The sequence below is a fragment of the Dermacentor silvarum genome, chromosome 6, assembly GCF_013339745.2.
Source record: "Dermacentor silvarum isolate Dsil-2018 chromosome 6, BIME_Dsil_1.4, whole genome shotgun sequence".
Classification (NCBI taxonomy): Eukaryota; Metazoa; Arthropoda; class Arachnida; order Ixodida; family Ixodidae; genus Dermacentor; species Dermacentor silvarum.
The window spans coordinates 114,154,695-114,173,303 of record NC_051159.1 but is presented as its reverse complement, the minus strand read 5'-3'; the positions used below and the strand labels follow the sequence as shown (position 1 = coordinate 114,173,303).

The 18,609-nt window shown below is 46.0% G+C and overlaps 1 protein-coding gene across 1 annotated transcript; it reads right to left on the bottom strand.

Annotated features, from left to right (window-relative positions):
* Positions 1 to 2,634: 2,634 nt before the first annotated feature.
* Positions 2,635 to 15,417, bottom strand: LOC119455862 (leucine-rich repeat neuronal protein 3). The gene is made up of 3 exons (XM_037717377.2): positions 15,045 to 15,417; positions 10,331 to 11,522; positions 2,635 to 3,275 (listed from the first exon to the last, which is right to left on the bottom strand). The coding sequence occupies exons 2-3, from the start codon at positions 11,512 to 11,514 to the stop codon at positions 3,014 to 3,016; spliced, it is 1,446 nt and encodes a 481-aa protein (XP_037573305.1). The 5' UTR covers positions 11,515 to 11,522; positions 15,045 to 15,417; the 3' UTR covers positions 2,635 to 3,013.
* Positions 15,418 to 18,609: the final 3,192 nt, after the last annotated feature.

Below are 18,609 nucleotides of genomic sequence, written 5' to 3'. Positions count from 1 at the left end.
TTTTCGCGCGCTTTCACCATCATCACCATCTTTTTACCGCTATTGAGTCGCGTGCGGAATGCTCTGTAAATCGTCACCTTCATCTTCGTCTTAGCGACACTGTTTGTTTGCGGCATGGTATTCTTCCAAAACCACCACTTTTTTTTCCTTTTTGCTTTTATTGTACACTCAAGCGCTTGGCATAATACAATGGTGATGATTAGGACACTCAGAAACAGAAAGTCAGATAAAGCAAATAACACAAAAGCGGCTGTAGAAAGTGTAGCCTGCATCATGCAGGCTATACTTTACGATGGCACCTAGCTATACTTGTGACCACTCCTGAAAAGGACAAAGTATCTGAGGCTACACAAAGTGCCACAGAGTCACAGACACACACTGAGCTACACAGAACGTCATACAGTCAGACCGTCGCACAATCTGCGTAACGCAGCAGCGCCTCTAAAGGCGCTCTCGCGAAGACGTCAGTCGAGACATCGGTTTCCCCTTTCTGCAGTAAAGGGTCTCTCTCTTTCCGGCATTGGTGAGTGGTCATGGTACACGTCAACACGCGGCTCTTAGGCATGCAGTTAGCCTCCCTCTAAATTAGACAGAAATATTACTCAGTGATTTATTTGCAGCCGCGGCTCAATAAGCAGACGGAACTTCGTATCACCAACTGCGAGGTTAAGCACATGTCGACTGATCCACGAGCGTAACAGTAGAGCCGCCGACAGGATGAAATAATTTTCCACAAAGGGGTGTGCAGCGGCTGATTATAATTCATGTGCAAATACGTAGAGTGGCGTAACTGCAGATTTTCACGTAAGCCTGGGTCGGAAGAAAAGATGAACGTGTCACCGAGGTGATTTCTTCCAAACATTTATTAATTGAATAATATTGTGGTCTGTCTTCGCGATTTATCCTCTGATATGATGATTGCACCTCTGCATGATTTCAATTTCAGCGTCCTGAGGGTCTTGTGGTCTATTCCGCGCTTTAAATTATCTCGCATTTTAGGTTTCTTCCCGTTCTAACCTGCAGGCAGTTGATACCTAAGAATGCCTAGCTGTGTTTTGGCATGAAAGGGTTCCAATTTCGCAGCTGCTACCTTCCAGGCCCGACATAAAACACGGGAATGTTGACTGATAATATTGATGCAGGTGTCACTGTGAACGCCAAAATGAAACTAATAGTAATAGAATGTGTAGCATTCAAAAAAGTGAAGATGAACGAACAAGGGCAAAACAAGATAACAAAAAAATCGGCACTTTCTGGGAGAAAACGAAGCAGATGGTGGGAGCAAGTGACCATGTGTTGTAACAGCAGCCACACGATGAATAAGAGCGAGTACCAAATAAAGCTCCAGCGTTATATGGACAATCACATGGGGCGAGCACAATGGAATGAACTTTTGTTTTCGTTATATATATATATATATATATATATATATATATATATATATATATATATATATATATAGAGAGAGAGAGAGAGAGAGGAGAGAAACACCCGTCAGCTAACCAGCAGTCCTTTGGCAAAAAATACATGTCTGTACCGATCCAAGCGGGCTCAAGCAGACACTTTTTCAGGTGATTCAATCCCTGCATTGCAAAAAATAAAACAAGGAAGCGCGTTCCCAAAAAAAGTATGATTACTAAATTATTACGAAAGCGCATGACAATTCAGTGCACAACGTGGAATATATTATAGAGCCGATACCCGCTCTGTTCTGCATAAAACCCTTTTCATTATCAATCATTCTTAGTTATTCCCAATGAGCAGTCATAGCAAGCCATCCCTAAAGAAAAGGGCGAATTTATTTCATGGAGAAGAAGAATTAATATAACGTGTCTCTATTTGGTCAAAAGTAAATCACTTGTGCATCTCGCGCGAATTTGGCAACGTTGACTGGCCGCGACAGAGATAATAGCCCCGAGAGAGTGCATATTCTTGAAGCTTGAGTATAGCTTAGAAGTGTTAATTTTTCAATATTGATAGACGTGACCCTCCCAATTATTCCTGGTGTGTTAAACCGTTTATATTGCTGCATGTGCTAGGAGTAATTAAATAAATGCATATACCAAATTCTTCACACTAGTCATTGATTATTAGCGCCATGCACCTACTCCTGGACTGCATGACAGGGCATGAAGTTGTGAGTTACTCCTATTTCTAAACTGTAAAAAGCGCCCGCGCCATAATCTCAATCCACGTGGTGTATTCCAAAAACTAAATAGCTGTGCTTCTTTGCAGTCGTCACTCAACAAGGAAAACCAAGGTCAGAAGTAGAGGTGACGTCACATAATGGAATGCAAAGTGAAACGAAAATCGGAAGTTTAGGCAGATTATACCGGTGGTCGCTTGCATATTGTAGTGCGGTGTCTCATGGTCATTGTCTTGACTGTCCGTTAGCTGACCTCAGTAGCAGCGTTGTTAAGCAATGAACAATATCAGCTGAAGGAAGCCAAGGCATACTGTTAAATTTTGTAGGAAGAGGTTCTAAATGCCTCTCCTTCTTAGTTGGGTTCCATTAAATTTTCCATTATGTGCCACATGACTATACACAGAAGGACTCCTAGAGAACCGCCTTGTTTCAAATCTAATAAAATATTATGAGAAATCGGTGGACTACGCAAAGCCGATGCAGCGCAGTTGTCATACGTGTTACTTAATTTTTATTTATCACAAACAAGCATGTTCATTCCCGAGAAGCCACGAGAACAGCGATGACAACAAAACTCAGCTTTGGGCATTAGTTTACAACTTGTTGTTCGTACTTAGTAAAAAAAAAAAATGAGGTGAAATCGGCCGGAACTCTGCGGTTACACATTCCGGCTTTGTGTCGCTGCCTAACCGATTGCTTATCACGTGACCTCCGCTCGCGCTCGCTCCCCATGTTCAGATGACACTGAAAGCCAGTCGCGTTCGTCGTTCCTCGGCGCTCCATAGTGATGCGAGCTACGAGCTCGATTCCGACTCGCCTCTTCAGACAGGAGTTCCTGACTAGCGTAGTGCGCCGGTAGAGAGTAGGCTACTCTTCACCGCCGTACCCGAACCTCTGCTTGAGGCTGAGGTAGACGTGTGGCTTGGCGCGTAGCTTGGCGTAAAGTAGCGTGGCGATGATGATCGCCAGGACGATCGTGACGGTGATGAGTAGTCCCAGGGCGACGCGCATGGCGATGTTGATCTCCTGCCAGCCAGGGTGCTCCAGGGCAACGCTCTCGGCGCACGGCATGTCGACGCTGTTCAGCTTGGCGATCAGCCGGCCCTCCAGTTCCTTAGGGCTGCCACACCTGCAAGAGGGCGATACGGTATACGTACCACATCATTTTTTTTTCACGTAGATATCAGCACATTCTCAGTGCCTTGTATCCTCTCCACGAAATAACCCGAATGAAAATTGCGGCAGAACCCATCTCACAATCAATGTCGACTATAATGCGATTAGCAATGAAGCAAAGTGGCCACACACCGTAGTGTCACCACAGGAATGCGTTATGCGGAAGGCGTGTGTGGCGCGCTTCCCTCTGAACATGCTGTGTCATTCAGCGGTGCCACCGCGCAGCCCGCGCAATGGCGCTTTTGCGTTTATACATTCGAAGAAGTTTGTATGACTATATATGACGAGCACTCGATTCTGTCCAAGCACCAGAGAAATCTTAAAATGTGTTTTATCATTGACGAGCGCCACACACCAAGTGGCACATATTTACCCAAGTTGGCGTTAAACTGGTTCATTGAAGAGCGGCACATGTGCAGTAGCACATACCCAGTAACACAAGTTGACGAAAAACGGTTTATCTGATCAGCGGAACATATAGGCACGCATGCAACATAACATAGCACGCATAACATAACCTAACATAACATAACCAGTGACCTAAGAAGGTCCAGCGATTGGTTTTGCACCCGGTTCCCACATTACAGTAGCCCGCTGCTCTCTCTACTCATTATTGCCAGCGGCCCAAATTGGTGAGAACATGGTTAGAGACACAGACAGACAAACAACACCTGAAAAGTTGGTGAAAAAAAGTAAGAATACTAATCGCATTAAGAATTATGTCGATTGCGAGCACTTTCTCTCTCCTCTAATATTGGCTGACGTCATTCGAGAGGATACTGTGGTGATTTAGCTGGTCTCGTATAATGCGTTAGCATTCTGTGGGTACTTTACGAACTTTCCGGGGGCTATCTATCTATCTATCTATCTATCTATCTATCTATCTATCTATCTATCTATCTATCTATCTATCTATCTATCTATCTATCTATCTATCTATCTATCTATCTATCTATCTATCTATCTATCTATCTATCTATCTATCTATCTATCTATGTTTATATGCATGTTTGTATATAACCGCTTTCCCGCCTACGCAGGTCTTTGGTCGAATGTGGAGCGCATCGGGCTACTATGCTGAGGTAACTGGGTTCGAAACCGACCATCGGATCAATCTGGGTCACTGAGTATGTTCCAGTGTGTACATACGTGCGGCTCTTCAACGAACCTCTTTCACGCCGACATGGGTCACTGTAGATGCGGGACTGAGTAGACACCGCAGTTCGAAGAAACACTTTCGCGCCGACTTTGAGTACTGGGTATAGTGCCAATCGGTCTGTGCTAGACTCCAATGAACTTCTTGGATGCCAACTTGGGTTACTGGGTATGCGCCAATAGGTGTGTTCCCCTCTTTAACGAACGTCCTTGACGCCAACTTGGATAACTAGGCATGTGCAACTGGAAATATGCCGCTCTAAAGTAGCAAAAAAAAAGAAAACCCTTTAAACTTCTCAAACGCTGGGCGGAATCGAACTCGCGTCACTCCGTTTCCTCATGGACAGCAACCCGACGCTTAAGCAGGCGGCGCCACAAAAGCACTGCGTATGTGCCACTTTTCAATGAACGCCTTTCCCTCCAACGTTTCAACGAGCTGCGCCATGGATTCAGTAGATATATTCCGCTCTTCAATGAGCCTCTCGCCAACTTGGGTATGCCACTAAGTGTGCGGCAAGCGAGGGAGCCATTCTCAGCGTTCCCACACACCGGCGTGCCACGCTTCTGGTCTCGGAGGCCACGCGCGGACTTCGCGGCAGTGCCACTAGATGGGGCTGCGTGCCCAGAAAGAAGAGCAATAGAGATGTCCGGTTGCTACGTGACGCGTTCTGAGGCGCCGTGTATTTCTTAGGCCACGGCGATGCTTCGCGGCGTCGGCGCTAGATGGCGCCGAGTGTTCTTACGGAATAAAGTCACTGGAACCTGGAAAGTACCGCAGCCCTTTTCTCTTCGCCGCCGCGCCGCCGACTGGTCAGTTGCCGTCAGGTGATCACTTTCCGCCATAAATAGTCCTCGCCGCGCCGGAGCGGATAAGCAGACAGACATCGCTCGCACATGCCGCGCGTATGAGTCATCCACGAGAACGGATTTTGCATTTTTGTATAATTTAGGGCATATGCAACTTTCGTAGACATTAAACAAAACGAAAGGAAATGCCTGGGTGCTGTGGCTTCGGGTGCAGCAACCACCGGGAGTCCGGGAAAGTGCTTTTCGCGATACCAATTAAGCGGAAAGAGCGACAAGTGCTGCGCTATATGGCTGCACCGAATGAAGCGCGACCAGTTCACTCCCACTTGGTGAATTTGTTGATATCACAAAGCTGAGAAGCTCCTTGCGGTATTATCAAACTGCCTAAATGCAATAATGTGATCCAAAAGCTTCTTCGCGCGTTTGCTTCGATGAGTGCGGTTTGCCTTGAGCTAACAAAGCGAGGAGATTCTCAGAAACATGCAGAAAGGAGCAAAATGTGGCTCGAAGAGCGTTGGAATGCGGGCGGCTGTGTCAAAAATAACAAAATGTAGTGAGAAAACCACTGCAATAAAGATCTATCTACCTGTCATTGTCAAATATTAAAATATAGATTTTCTTGTGTGTTGTTTATTACGGCTTAAAACAACGCGAACGTGACCTGGATAACTCTGTTGTAGCATCGCTTTTCTTGGACTGCAGTCATGGACCGTTTATTTTCGTAGAACTCGATCTGCATGAAACATTTCAAGTGCGGTTAAATCAGTATAGCCACGTTAGAAAGCGATTATATATCCACGCTTATAAACGATGCGTGGTTGCGCTTGATACCTAGTCATCCTAAAAAAAAAATCCTGTGTGACACACGAGCATCGAGTTCGCTTTGCATTTAGAACGCGTGGTGCACAGTTGAATGCTTCACTTTCCGAGTACATGATTTTATATCGTATCTAGCTAAGCGAAAAAAAGCGCTTAACCTTGCACTCGGCCTCGCAACGCTTGAAACAGCGAAGCTGGGCGATCATAGCCCAGGATTTTCTGGTAGTGCGCGTGAACTTTTCATCCTATTACTCATGATAATGATAATTTCTTTTCACGCGTCTCGGACTTACGGCCGTCACTGCGCGTTGCATAGTGCAGCTTGCAACACTGAAACCGCGTTCAAATGCCCACACCGCGTTCCAGGAGACCCGCTCCGTGAATGCGTTTTCTCTCTCTCTCTCTCGCTCTCATAGTGCACAAAACCTTTCACCTCGCAGAGCACGAGCGTACGAACGCGCCAGCTGTGGACGAAGACGACGATGCTCGAGCGCAATCAAATGGTTCGCATAAATGCCTGTTCTTTATGCGTGGCTGTGTAGCCTCGTGGTTACGACGCTCGCTTTGGGACCGGGGGTAAGCGGGCTCGAATCCCGCCTCGGAAAGGAAGTTTCTTTTCTTTCTTGGTAGTTTCTTGATACGCACCACAAATTACGGCTGGCGTAGACAGCTTGGCTGTTCATACAGTTTTGCTTGTGGATTTCACAGGGCCCACTCAGACAACCACCGTGCCGTTCGTCATAGAGTTTCCCACTATATCGTAGGGGGAAAACTCGTAGAGGGAAAACCCACTATGTCGTAGAGGCCAGCATCGTTACGTCTGTCACAATGATTTATTTTCTGCTAAAACAGCACGTAACAAGCTGTTTTAGCTTTATTATTACACAAAAGCATTTTTTGTTTCATCATTAGGACATATTATCGGGTGTACAATTATATGAAGCGTAAAAAGTATCAGCTGGCCGCTAAAGTTGGCAGACAGACGCCGAGATTCTCACTCGCTTTGGAACAACTTGGCCTTTGTTCTTGTTGTTCTTCGCTTGATCCTGCACTGTAGGTGAGTAAACTTTATTGAGAGATGTAATATGGGTGAATGAAAACCTTTTATGTAATTTTATTTTAAGAATGCGTTATTTCTGTAGCCATATGCACGTTTTAGACGAAGCCTCCTACAACACCAGCCAACACAAGCCTCGCATACACATATCCCATCATTTCCATGACGGCACACCACATTTTAAGAAACTCGCATAGACGGTGGCGCCACATTACCCTCTAGGTGTTATAATGAGAAACTCTATGGCCGTTCGTCCCTGTAGCAAGCCTAGAAAACCCGAGAAAGAGCTGCCCGCGTTTTCCGCTACGCGTCGAATAGCTACGAGGGCAAAACAGTCAATATCAACAAACCCGAGGTTCGCGTAGGCCTGCGGCACATAAAATGCCTAAAACACGAGTAATGTTGCTTCAATATGCAATTAAGCAATTTAGTATACTCCTTGGATAGCTTCCCAACGAGCACAAGACTTATCGGGAAGGAGAACAAACGAAAAGTTGGCCGCTCGAGCGCCCGTCCTGTCTCTGGTCTCACTTCATGCAATTTGGACGCCTGTAAACATCTTCCTCTTATCGTACTTATCTGTACTGCTTCGCACGCACAATAGATGTACCATATCATCTTCTATGTAAAGGACAATGAAATGTGTCGATTTGCGATAATATAAACAGATGAAAGCGAAGCTACATGGTTGAGCTGCTGCTGCCCGGGAGACGCGTTGAACCGAATCTGGCAACAACAGCGCAATGTTGCCTGCATGCGCTCCGGTGGTTGCGGTACTTTCCAGGTTCCAGTGACTTTATTATGGAAGCGCTAAAGAGGAGTCCCGCTGCAGTACACGCCTCATAGATACCTCATTTTGACGGTGACAATACGCGGTGTCGCTATATATAGATTCGATGCTAACACATTACTGTCGACAGTCCTCGTGAGATGGGCTCTGCCGCATATTGTTCTCCTTTTAATGCGTATAGCATTCTTGGCAATGTCCGGCCTGTTTTCTTTCAGGCTATCCAACCCTCTAACCAAAAATGTGGGCCGATCCGGTAGATAGTGCAGTCTAAAAACAACTTGGGTCACTGGTAATGTGCCACTGGATATATACCGCTCTTAGTGAACCTCTTCGACGCCAACTTGGGTCACTGAATATGTGACGCCCTTGAATGAACCTTTTTGGCACCTACTTAGGTCACGGAATATGCTCCGCTGGGTTTGTGCCGGTCTTCAAATCAACGTAACATATAAAACATATCCTCACCGATCAATCACCTATGGTAAGATAGGTTGCTAATAAGGTTTAAAAAGTGTACAAAGTGTTCTTAACACAACAAACATCCATTTAATGTACATTACATTAATTTTAATCTCAAAACATTGCTATTCGCAAAGTAAGATAGTCATCGTAGACGAGTTCTGGTTGAATGTTAAAATTATGCGGTTTAATGCCCCAAAACAACATACGGGTTATAAAAGACGTTGTTTCTCTTAATATATCTCATCAGAAATGCGGTATTCAGTATACGCAGCCTCGTTACAGTGAACTGTAGGCTGTCCCTTTGCAGTCCACTGTAGACTGTGCCGTTGTATTGTGGATATGCTGTCGGGGTTATAGAAGGTAAAGAAACGAAAATAAACTGCAGAAAAATGTAACCATATTTAGCGCTACTTCAGAAGGGTGACATACGTTTTGCCGAACCAAACCGACAACGTGCTACACTGAATCGTTTAGATATATTACGGTGAAAGTGCAGAAGAAATAGTAGCCTGCGGTTTAGCAACGATTCTAGTTTTATCAACTACGGTGCGAAGAAATGATCTGTGGGACTCATGGCTCTAGTACACATGGAATGTGGTGCTTATCTTCAAAGCATTGTTCAAAATAGCGGCGAATCGCTTCGGCTGTTTAGATAAAGGAGACTGATTCAACTAGCGTCAAACAAACCGACGGTGTAGTTCCACTGCGTGCAGTGGTTGATGTCGCGCCACATTTTACTGCCCACCACGCAAGGACATGTACAAATTTAAGGTGACAAATGCTCTGCGGTCCTGTGGAGGCGTGATAAAAAGGTGGCTTTGCGCTGATTTCTCGTGTAGAAAGTGCGGCAGTTCAAGACTCCTACCTGCGCGGATGCGTTTTTTCTCTCTGTGCTCGCTCTCTTTGCGCACGTGTGCGCGTGCGTGCGTGCGTGCGTGCGTGGTGCGTGTGTGTGTGTGTGTGTGTGTGTGTGTGTGCGAGCGAGCGAGGGCGCTGAAAGTTATTGTCCCCGACACACTCTTCAAATACGCCCGAAAACTATGCACCCAACCACTGGCGTTTGGATGTTCTCCATTTTCAGAGTTGTGCAAGACAAGCACAAAGACAAGTATGCAGTCTCTGAAGTTTCCGTATCTTTTGTCCGAAAAATTAAGCGGTTTCACATTGCAGGTGTGGCTCTGCATCATTAAATACCGTTGAGGTGCGACAGTGCATACGGCGATAATAAAGGTAACTATCGACAGGTCATCACCTTTGTCGAAGCTAATGATGCAGAAAAACAGAAAAAGTACATTTGCCTAGACGTGCCTCAAACCGCCAGGTTATTTCGTTTACTGAAAAGGAAAAGTTTATCAATCATACTAGATATAAACGGCACACAGCTCTGCCTTGCCGAGAGTTTTAGCACTACACTGTTTTTTCCACGTGCATTTATTGCCTACCAAAAAAAAAAAAAAAACCCAGGAAAATAGCATCCGACATCCTTCGTCACTCGACTCGAGTCGTCGTTTTTGTACGAAAACATTGCAGTGCGCTCTTCCTAGAATAACTACAATGATCCCTTATGACAGAAAAATTGTATAGTTCAGTAGTATATTTTTTTTATATGTGTAGGGCCCACGCCATGTTATTCGGATAATGGGATACACCGTGTGGCCACATGACAGAATGAAAGGGTGCTGGGGAGGGGGGGGGGGGGGGGGGGAGCCCGCAATAGCATCATTTGCACTGTGTCACACGAGAAAACCGTGTAACTCAATGCGTTCGTCATCGCGAAGGTGAAAGAAATCGACACTGACACATAATGAGCCGATGAAAGGTTACCAGTATGTATTATCCACACGTCGTCGCTGGGAAGGATATTTTTTTTTTTTGATACTCATCGCGAAAGAGGAGTGGAATAGAACGGATATCTTACCTCAGTTTGGCGTCGATGACATCTCTCTTGACGACATGCGGCATCCATTCGAGCTTGCAGTCGCACTTCCAGTCGTTCTCGGCAAAGTCCACCTTGGTAACGTACTCCCAGCGCAGAAGGCTCCCTGGCAGGGTCTTCAGCCCCGTCTGGCGAGCGTAAAATTCGTCCAGCTCGATCTTAGCATCGGACCAGTTGTAGGTGAACGCCCGTCTGTCGATGTTTGTCAGCCTGGGGCAGAAGCTGAGGTCTATGGTCTTGAGACTCGTCACATCGCTGAACGCGTGCGCCTCGATGTTAGTCAGATCCACCATGTACTTCAGGAAGAGGCTTCTCAGGGACGTTAGGTTGTAAAAACTGTACGGTTTGATGGTCGTGATGGGATTCCTGCTCAGATCTAGGTGACGCAGGAGGCTCAACCGGTGCAGACCTTTGAACGGAACCTCGTCGAACCCATTTCCGCTGAGATCGAGCCACTTGAGGTTGGTCAGGCTGTCGAAGTCGTTTTGCCTGAGCTCTCTGAGCGCGGTGCTCTGAAGGATCAACTTGTTTAGAGAGGTGAGCTGAGCAAGCGCGTTGCCGTTGAATTCCGCGAGACCATTGTAGGCGAGGTTCAGCTCGGTGAGGTTGCTGAGATGGTCGAAATGCCTCGGATACAGCGTCGTCAACTTGTTGTGGCTGAGGTCGAGGTACTGAAGTTTCCCGAGTCCTGCGAATACTTCTTCCTCGAGAGACGCAAGGCGATTGTGGGAGAGCGTGAGACGGTTCAATTCGCCGAACATTTGCAAGGCCGTGAATGCGATGAACTGTATGTGGTTATGGGACAAGTCAAGCACGTGTACGCCAGGTGCCGTGTAGAAGTAAGTGTCCAACACGCTCTTGAGGTCGTTTCCTGCCAGGTTAATTTCGATTACGTGATTGGGCATGGCTACCCGGTTCAGCGAGGCGATGTGCTTGTAGGAGCAGTCAATTGTTTTCGGGACGGCTTCCGTGTAGCAGCCGCAGTTGTGAAGCCGACACAGATCTGTCGGAGTGGTTATTGGAAGATTAGGCCGAACGGTGTCGTTCGTACCATGAGCTTCAGATTGGACTTGGCTGCCGTTGAATATACCGTTGAGCAAGTTGCCCCGGGCACTGCTGACAAGCAGCGCAAGCAGCAACACTGAGCATTTTCCTTCGTGAACCATGATGAGGCCTGCACGAGAGTAATTGATTGATTGTTTCATTTATTGGGCTTAACATTCCAAAGAAACACACAGGGGGACCCTTTAGTGTGGGCTACGGATTAGTTTTCCAACCTAAAATTGTTTAACGGACACTCAATGTGTGGTGCACAAGTGTTCCTGCCTTCTGCATCCACCAGAATGCGGCTACCGTGACCGGGAGTCGAACACGCGACCTCGGGCTCGGTAACAGAACGGAATAGCCGCGAAGCCATTACGGCTTTATAAAGAGAGAAAGAAAGAAAGAAATCAATCTCTCGGAGCTATTATGCCAACTAACCTGTATCATAAATTATAAACTGTCAGGGTGCTTCATATGGGACATACCGGAAATACTTGAAAAGTATGCCTCTGAGACGTCCGAGCCCTAATAACACGAATCTAATGTTCGATCGTTACCTGGCGTTAAGCCAACGCATGTGAATGATCGAGTCAGTATCTTTCATGCATTTGTCTCGTATTCAGACTCGCTCGTCAAGATTGAATTTCGCAACCAGCACATGCGCATAATGATTATTAGGCGCCTGTATCCATGTGCCTGAATCCGTCACATGGCTCACGAGGCCTATAATCGCCAGAAAAAAAAAAAAACGAACAAAGCATGTAGGAAATAGCACAAGAAAACGCCACAAGCCATCGAGTCCCTTAGGGTTCCAGTAACATGACATTAGTTACTTTAGCGTTAACAACAAATGCTTATGATACTTTTGTGTTACACTGATGTATTGATACGGTATCTACAGCCCTCATCGAAGCCGAATCATGCAGCCCTCTAGAAAAATATATTGCTCATCACGTAATCACGGTGTATTGCTAACCGTATTAAGAACTTCAACTGCGATACCTCCTTTGGCCCTCACATATGTAACACTAAAAGCACGAAGCGTTCCTGGCATGACCCGTTTCGGCCGTTGTAGACCTCGAAGAATCTCTACGGCGATAAGTTAAGAGGAAGTCGGAGTCTTCTTGAGTCACACTTGAACGGCGCACTGGTTGATCCTTATCGTAGAGGGTATCAAGCTGCAAGCATTACTTGTCACACACAGTGACGGAAGGTCCCAAGATAACCTTGGCAGTAAAAGCGTCATCTGCGCGTCCTACCTGCTACCCGTCCTGGTGGCTGGGCGGAAGCAGCTGCACACTGACTTCGAACACGTTGGCTATGCGCCGACAGGAAAAGGACAGGTTCGTGATATATATACATGGGAACAGTAAAAACGAAAGGGAGTAATAAACCCGCGACCACTTCGCACAAGGACCGGAAGCGTTACACTGTGTGGAACAGACAGGGTGATTCAATGTTTGTTACAAATCCCACGGCTCTGCACGAGGTCGTCGCTTTGACTTCCGTTTGCAGCGGTTGTATTCTGATACTGGGAATGTGAAGCAGCGCCCGTTATCCGACATCTAAGCACACTTTTAAACACCTCATGAAGTCAAAACTTAATGAGATAGCAGAGTGAACTACAATTTCTCCAACTGTTCAGAAGCAGCGTTCAAACAAAAAGGCGATCTATTATTACAATGATACAGTGCGCTCCACGCACACACCTGTCTTTTGGAGTTGTGCCAGTTGCACTTGTCGTATAGTTCGGGCCCTGCAGTATAAAACTGATGCCAGCACACTCTTACATTTGAGATTGTTAGATTGATAAGGCTCTCATGCAGCCTTCTATCTCCTCTTGAAGACCGGAACCCCCATTGTAACGTCGATACAAAAAAGCTAATTGAAAATAAAAAAAAAGAAAGAAAGGTCGCGAGAACACTTCTACTGACAACACCAACAGGTGCTGTAGCTGGCACTGGCCACCAGGCTAACAGCTGCACCATTGTAACCACCGCTTCCTAGGGGGTAAAAACACGTACGAACTATCGTTAGAAATGTCACTGCCCAGTCAATAAATGAAAAATTTAATTGACTAAGTATTAAAATTTTTAATCTCAGGCACACGTTACGATTGTCGAAATGAAGTCCAGTGCTCAAGGCGTGCACATTTCCTAGGCTTCCCGGGACTGTCTTCCGCTTCTCAGTAGTCAGTATCCAATATGTGTGCGGGAATATTGCTGTAATCCGAGTAATAATGTCGGAAAAAGTTTTCCTAACGCTACGCGAAACGTCCTTGGCCTGTGGTGGAATATTTTGGCAACAAATATCTAGAAACGTTTGTTAGCCTCAGGATCTCCGGCGAACGAATAAGCATTTATAAACGCCTTGATTACCGACAGGCTACAATCAGCAATTACAACGTGTGCTTTAATATCAATATGCAGAAAACGAAAGGATTAATTTCATTATTTGCACATTCGAAGCTGTGGTGATGTCTGCGTCATCAATTAAACCGAATGAAGAGACAGATAAATTTATGATTTTACCAACATTTTGTACATCTGTTTGAATGAATGAAAACGCAGGGCGATTGGCATTGTGACAGGAGAAGCGCGCGGCCATCTTTTTTGCTTCTTTACTAAAAATGCAGAGGTCTATGTAAGGCTAGCAAAATATTTCTCTCGAACAGAAGTAGCAACAGCAGCATGCTTCCATATGAAGTGCATTATCAGACTTCCTGTGTGAAAACAACCGAAAGCTTCCATTGTCTGAACGCCACTGAGGAACTATGTATCTCCTCTACGCGGCAAACACACCGTGACTCACCGAGCACCTTATCAACAATGCAGCCATGCTATCTATGACGGCTGAATGCATGGTGACTAGGCGCTAACGCAGTAAGTACTTTAAAAGTAATTAAGACTTTGTCAAATGACAGTAGAACGTCTTCTAAGCGTGCCTTATCGTGCATATACCATCTTAACTTCCGTATTTGACCAGACCACTGGCTTTTTCGATTATACAAGCCCCAATTTAACTAAATTTCATCCCAGACATCAGCAACATTAATACACAAATTTTTCAGTCAAATAAAATCCAATCGATTTGTAGATCATTGCCCCAATTATGCATTGTAATTATGTTTTTTAATTACAAATCAAGTGAACATCAGCTCTATAAGCATATTTTCAGCTTGAACAAGGCAGCTCCACTTTTAGGTCCCTTATGTTGTTTTTGATAGAAGCCTCGCTAAATATATGTGCTCTTAGTTTTTCACAAGTTTTTCATCGCAACGCTATCAAATGAAAGAGCCTTACAATATAGTGGGCGGTATAATAGTCTAGCTGTTAAGGTCATGCTACATTTTTCTCCACATAATGAAGTAAATAAGTAAAAGGAGACTTAATATAAAGAAATAATGTGCATTCGATGACACAAGTATTCGAAACTGCACCAAGGAAAATGTGACGGCAAGTGCCAACGCGACGTTTGTGTAGTCCTACTCTGCTAGCCGGCAAGACGTTATCTGATTTTCCCTGGGCTTCTAGGAATCTCGCTGTGGTCAAGACTCGCACGTGATAGTTGCCGTATCACAGAAATTCATCTCTGTTAATTCCGGGCCACTCAGCGTCACTCTAAAGATGACAGAAAGGTGTGAATTGCTTACCTGAAGCAGGAACCGTTGCAACTGCTAAGACTAGCAGAGAAGCCGAAGGCGTTGGCTTCGGAGCACCCCGAGATAACGACGCGGGGTGCGATCTTTGCTCTCCACGTAGATACCGGTTGCTCGAGGCGCGGCTAAATCGTTGCCATGGCAATAGCCTAGATAAGCTGTTCTCTTGCTGCTCGCCCTTCCCCCCAGGGCGGCTGCGCGTGAAGCAAGCGTTGGGGCCGGGAGACAAAGGGGGAGCAGGTGGCGTTCTGGTCGTCCCACTGAGTATCGTATCGAGGGCCCTTCGACCTCGTGGTTCTATTTTGGCAGGTATTGTAGGTGCGCACCAGCGTCGATAAGCGACGGCGAATGCTTCTTCTTCGCACCCTTCTGCTCAAGCTGCCGTCATATATGCGCTGATGGCGGTGGGGTAGAAGGTAACGCGATACTGGCGGGAGAGCCAGGGCGTCCGGACGGCGCCGGAGACGGCGGCTAGAGCGTACACGGGATGTGCAAGCGAAGCAGGGCAAGGGTAAAGAGAAGCTCGGCCTCTCACGTAGCATCGACGGCCGTCCAGGAGGGCCGCGCTGGAAGCGCAGCTCGTATTTTATTGTCGTTTCTCGTGCAAGAGACGTGTTACGGTGCGAAGATGGCCGGCGCGGTACAGGCAGGAGTTTGGCACGTTCACAGTAACGATGCTGCACTCAAAGCTGCGGTCGAAACTTTGGCGTCGTTTAAAGCTGCCGTCACTGAGCGGCCATAACTCGGGAAGGCGAGGAACGAGAGGACACGAAGCTCGCTGTATGTAATCGCTAATGAATTTGGATAAAACCTGAATTTTTGTTAACGTTTCAAATGCCACTTACATTTACCCCAACTTTTTCCAAACGTTTACAGTATGGTTAGGCGAAAATAGTACACTTGTGGGGAGCTGGTACCGAGACATGGGGTCGCTTGATTGTTTAACATTTCCGTACTAGTGATAGCGAGTTTCCGCACAGCATAATACGTTGTCGAGGGACGACATCAATGGCACATGCTTCCGAACTGTTAGTGTTAGATCAATAAATAGTTTACTGCAAAATTCGTCGCGCACGCGGCCACTCGTCACAGAGCCTATTTGTTACACGTTTTACGTTTCATAAGTTTTCGACCATAGAGTCATAAGATCAGACTACTTCATCACCGCGCAACATAACTATACGGGCACAACACAGTTTCTCAACAGATATCAGATTGTGTCAACATCACCGCTAGAGAACATATGGATGCGGCTGCTCGGTCTGTCCATAACGACGTTCACTCTATTTCAATACCTCTGCCGAGAGGAGACGCACATACAAGGCTTTGCTTGCTCACACGCCACGCGGGAGCTTAGTGTCGCAGGGTAATTCGACTTAATTCACCGACGCCCGTCTTCATAGATTGAATGATCGCTTGAAGCTCTGTGTTTCCACCTAGGATACCATCAGCTGAGACAGAGCTTCTGTGTCATTTACGCCGACAAACACCGCTCCATTTCAAAGTGGAATTGTCGAGAAGTCTGCACGTCAAAGCGGTGACTGCGAGGAGACAGTCGGAATCTTTGGGAAATCCCTACCTATATTTAGCATAAAAAGAGCACGTCGACTGCACTGGACAAAGTGACCAATGGCCCCTTGTGAGAGCGGGGAGTACTGGGGTTCCAGCCCAGACATTCGCAAGGCAAACTTTTGCAATTGTCATTAAACTCTCTCTCTCTCTCAATCGGGTAAAGACTTGGAATAACACCCCTTTTTAGATTACGTTGTGCCGTTCGTGCTCTTTAGCTAAATATCTGACTTAATTAGTCCCGCGAAATTTCGCAAGGTCTCTCTTGGTTTACGTTATGAAATTCTGCGCATTTGTACATTTGTACTTTCTTAAGAAAACGTCGTTTTATGCACTGACGCACACAAGCAGCTGGAACGCCAATTCATTTTCCCGCAAAGTTTGGGAAATAATATCTCGCAACTGGTGTCATCCTGAGAATTCGTTCCAAGCGGATCCGCCTTGCGAACTCCAAGGCTAGAATTTGTAAATTGCAATATGGACCATATGAGGTGAAACTTAATTAGTGAATGCTTGTTAATAAGTTGATTATGCATTCAAATTTCTTGTGCAAGTAATGTCCACCTCTTCGAGTAGACCAGCTCATGAACTATAATTGTGCTATCTGCCACAGGCAAACTTTAAAAATTTTTGAAAGTGTTTGCTGAAACACCCGATATAGTTGCTTCACCTTTCTTTCCAAGATATCTTCCCGGTTCGTAAAATCCTGTTTAATCTACCTGTTGGAGATACTTGCAATGGAAGCACTACACATCCCCTAAAAGAATGGGGCTTTTTTAGAATAATTATCAGTCCACGCATTGCCGGTTAGACGTTGAAAACTTATTAATGGCACACTTTCACGTGGTTGTGGAATGCCAATGAAAATGATTTAAATGGTATACATGGTATACCATGGGTAGCATTGTAATAATTATTGAAAGAAAGGTGAAGCAAATATCTGAGAGCGCCTATGCGACCATGCACACCATGTCCATTCCCGAGGTACCCACACCGCCACCTCAGGCTTGGTTTAGCCACCACAGATTCCTTGTTGTTGCCATGGAGCGCCATCCCAGACCAGACGTCTCTGTGTTATTGTTGCGCTTCAAGTTTCCGATTCCTGTTTCTATTTCCCAATGGCTCTCCCAGACCAAATTTTGGTCGACGTATTGAGCGGAAAATTCCGGTTTCGAAACTTCCCACTGAGCCGGATCCTGGACCACGTTATGGACCCGTGGTTCGGGTAGACAGAACAGGAACAGAAACCAAATTTTGCATGGAGGGTCGGCGAGGAGGTATTCACTGATTCCAGATTTTCTAGAATCGGAGGAGCGTTAGCCGAGAAGAGAAGACGAGAAAAAGACTATGCAGATGCAACGCACATACGATGAAGTCTATGGGAAGCGAAGCTTTCGCAAAATGGCTAGTGCTAAAAACTAAGTTTGAGGCTTAGAAATGTATTTATTATCGTCCTATAAAATGTATAATCGTATGCAAGGTTTACGTTTGTGCACCGCACCGCTCACAATATTAATGTCATGTGCTGCGTATACTTTTTGTACTACATCGTTCCCAAACTATTCCGAAATGCAAGCAGTTCTTGCGAACGCATCCTGCATGACACGCTACGCAGTAATGCCACGAGGACGTAGGCGATGTTGGTGTTTGTTAAAGGTAGTGTGGGGAGGAGCAGTGTACGCAGAAAGAAGTAACAACGCGAATGAGAAGGGTAAGGTTTTCTATCACCCGCTTTTTCGTATCAACGACTTGGCCCAAATGGAAACTGTCACGCGTGCACATGCTCTCTCGCGCACAAGCGCTCTCGAGCACACAGGCTACGCGATGTTACACTAGCGTCGATGGTCGGGAAGAGCTATCTGGCGTGGGCAGGAGAGGCGCGCTCGTGTGTTTTGGACTCGTGGCTTCTATCGGGATTCGAATAGAAGGCCACCCCGTATGTAGTTTTCGAAATCATATTACTCGCTTTTTAGAGGCAACCAAAACCGAG

Excerpts from the sequence above, each read along its gene's own strand:
- LOC119455862 (XM_037717377.2), bottom strand. The coding sequence starts at position 11,514 with ATGGTTCACGAAGGAAAATGCTCAGTGTTGCTGCTTGCGCTGCTTGTC. Across the intron at positions 3,276-10,330 it reads GTCATCGACGCCAAACTGAG|GTGTGGCAGCCCTAAGGAAC; the intron begins GTAAGATATCCG and ends GCCCTCTTGCAG.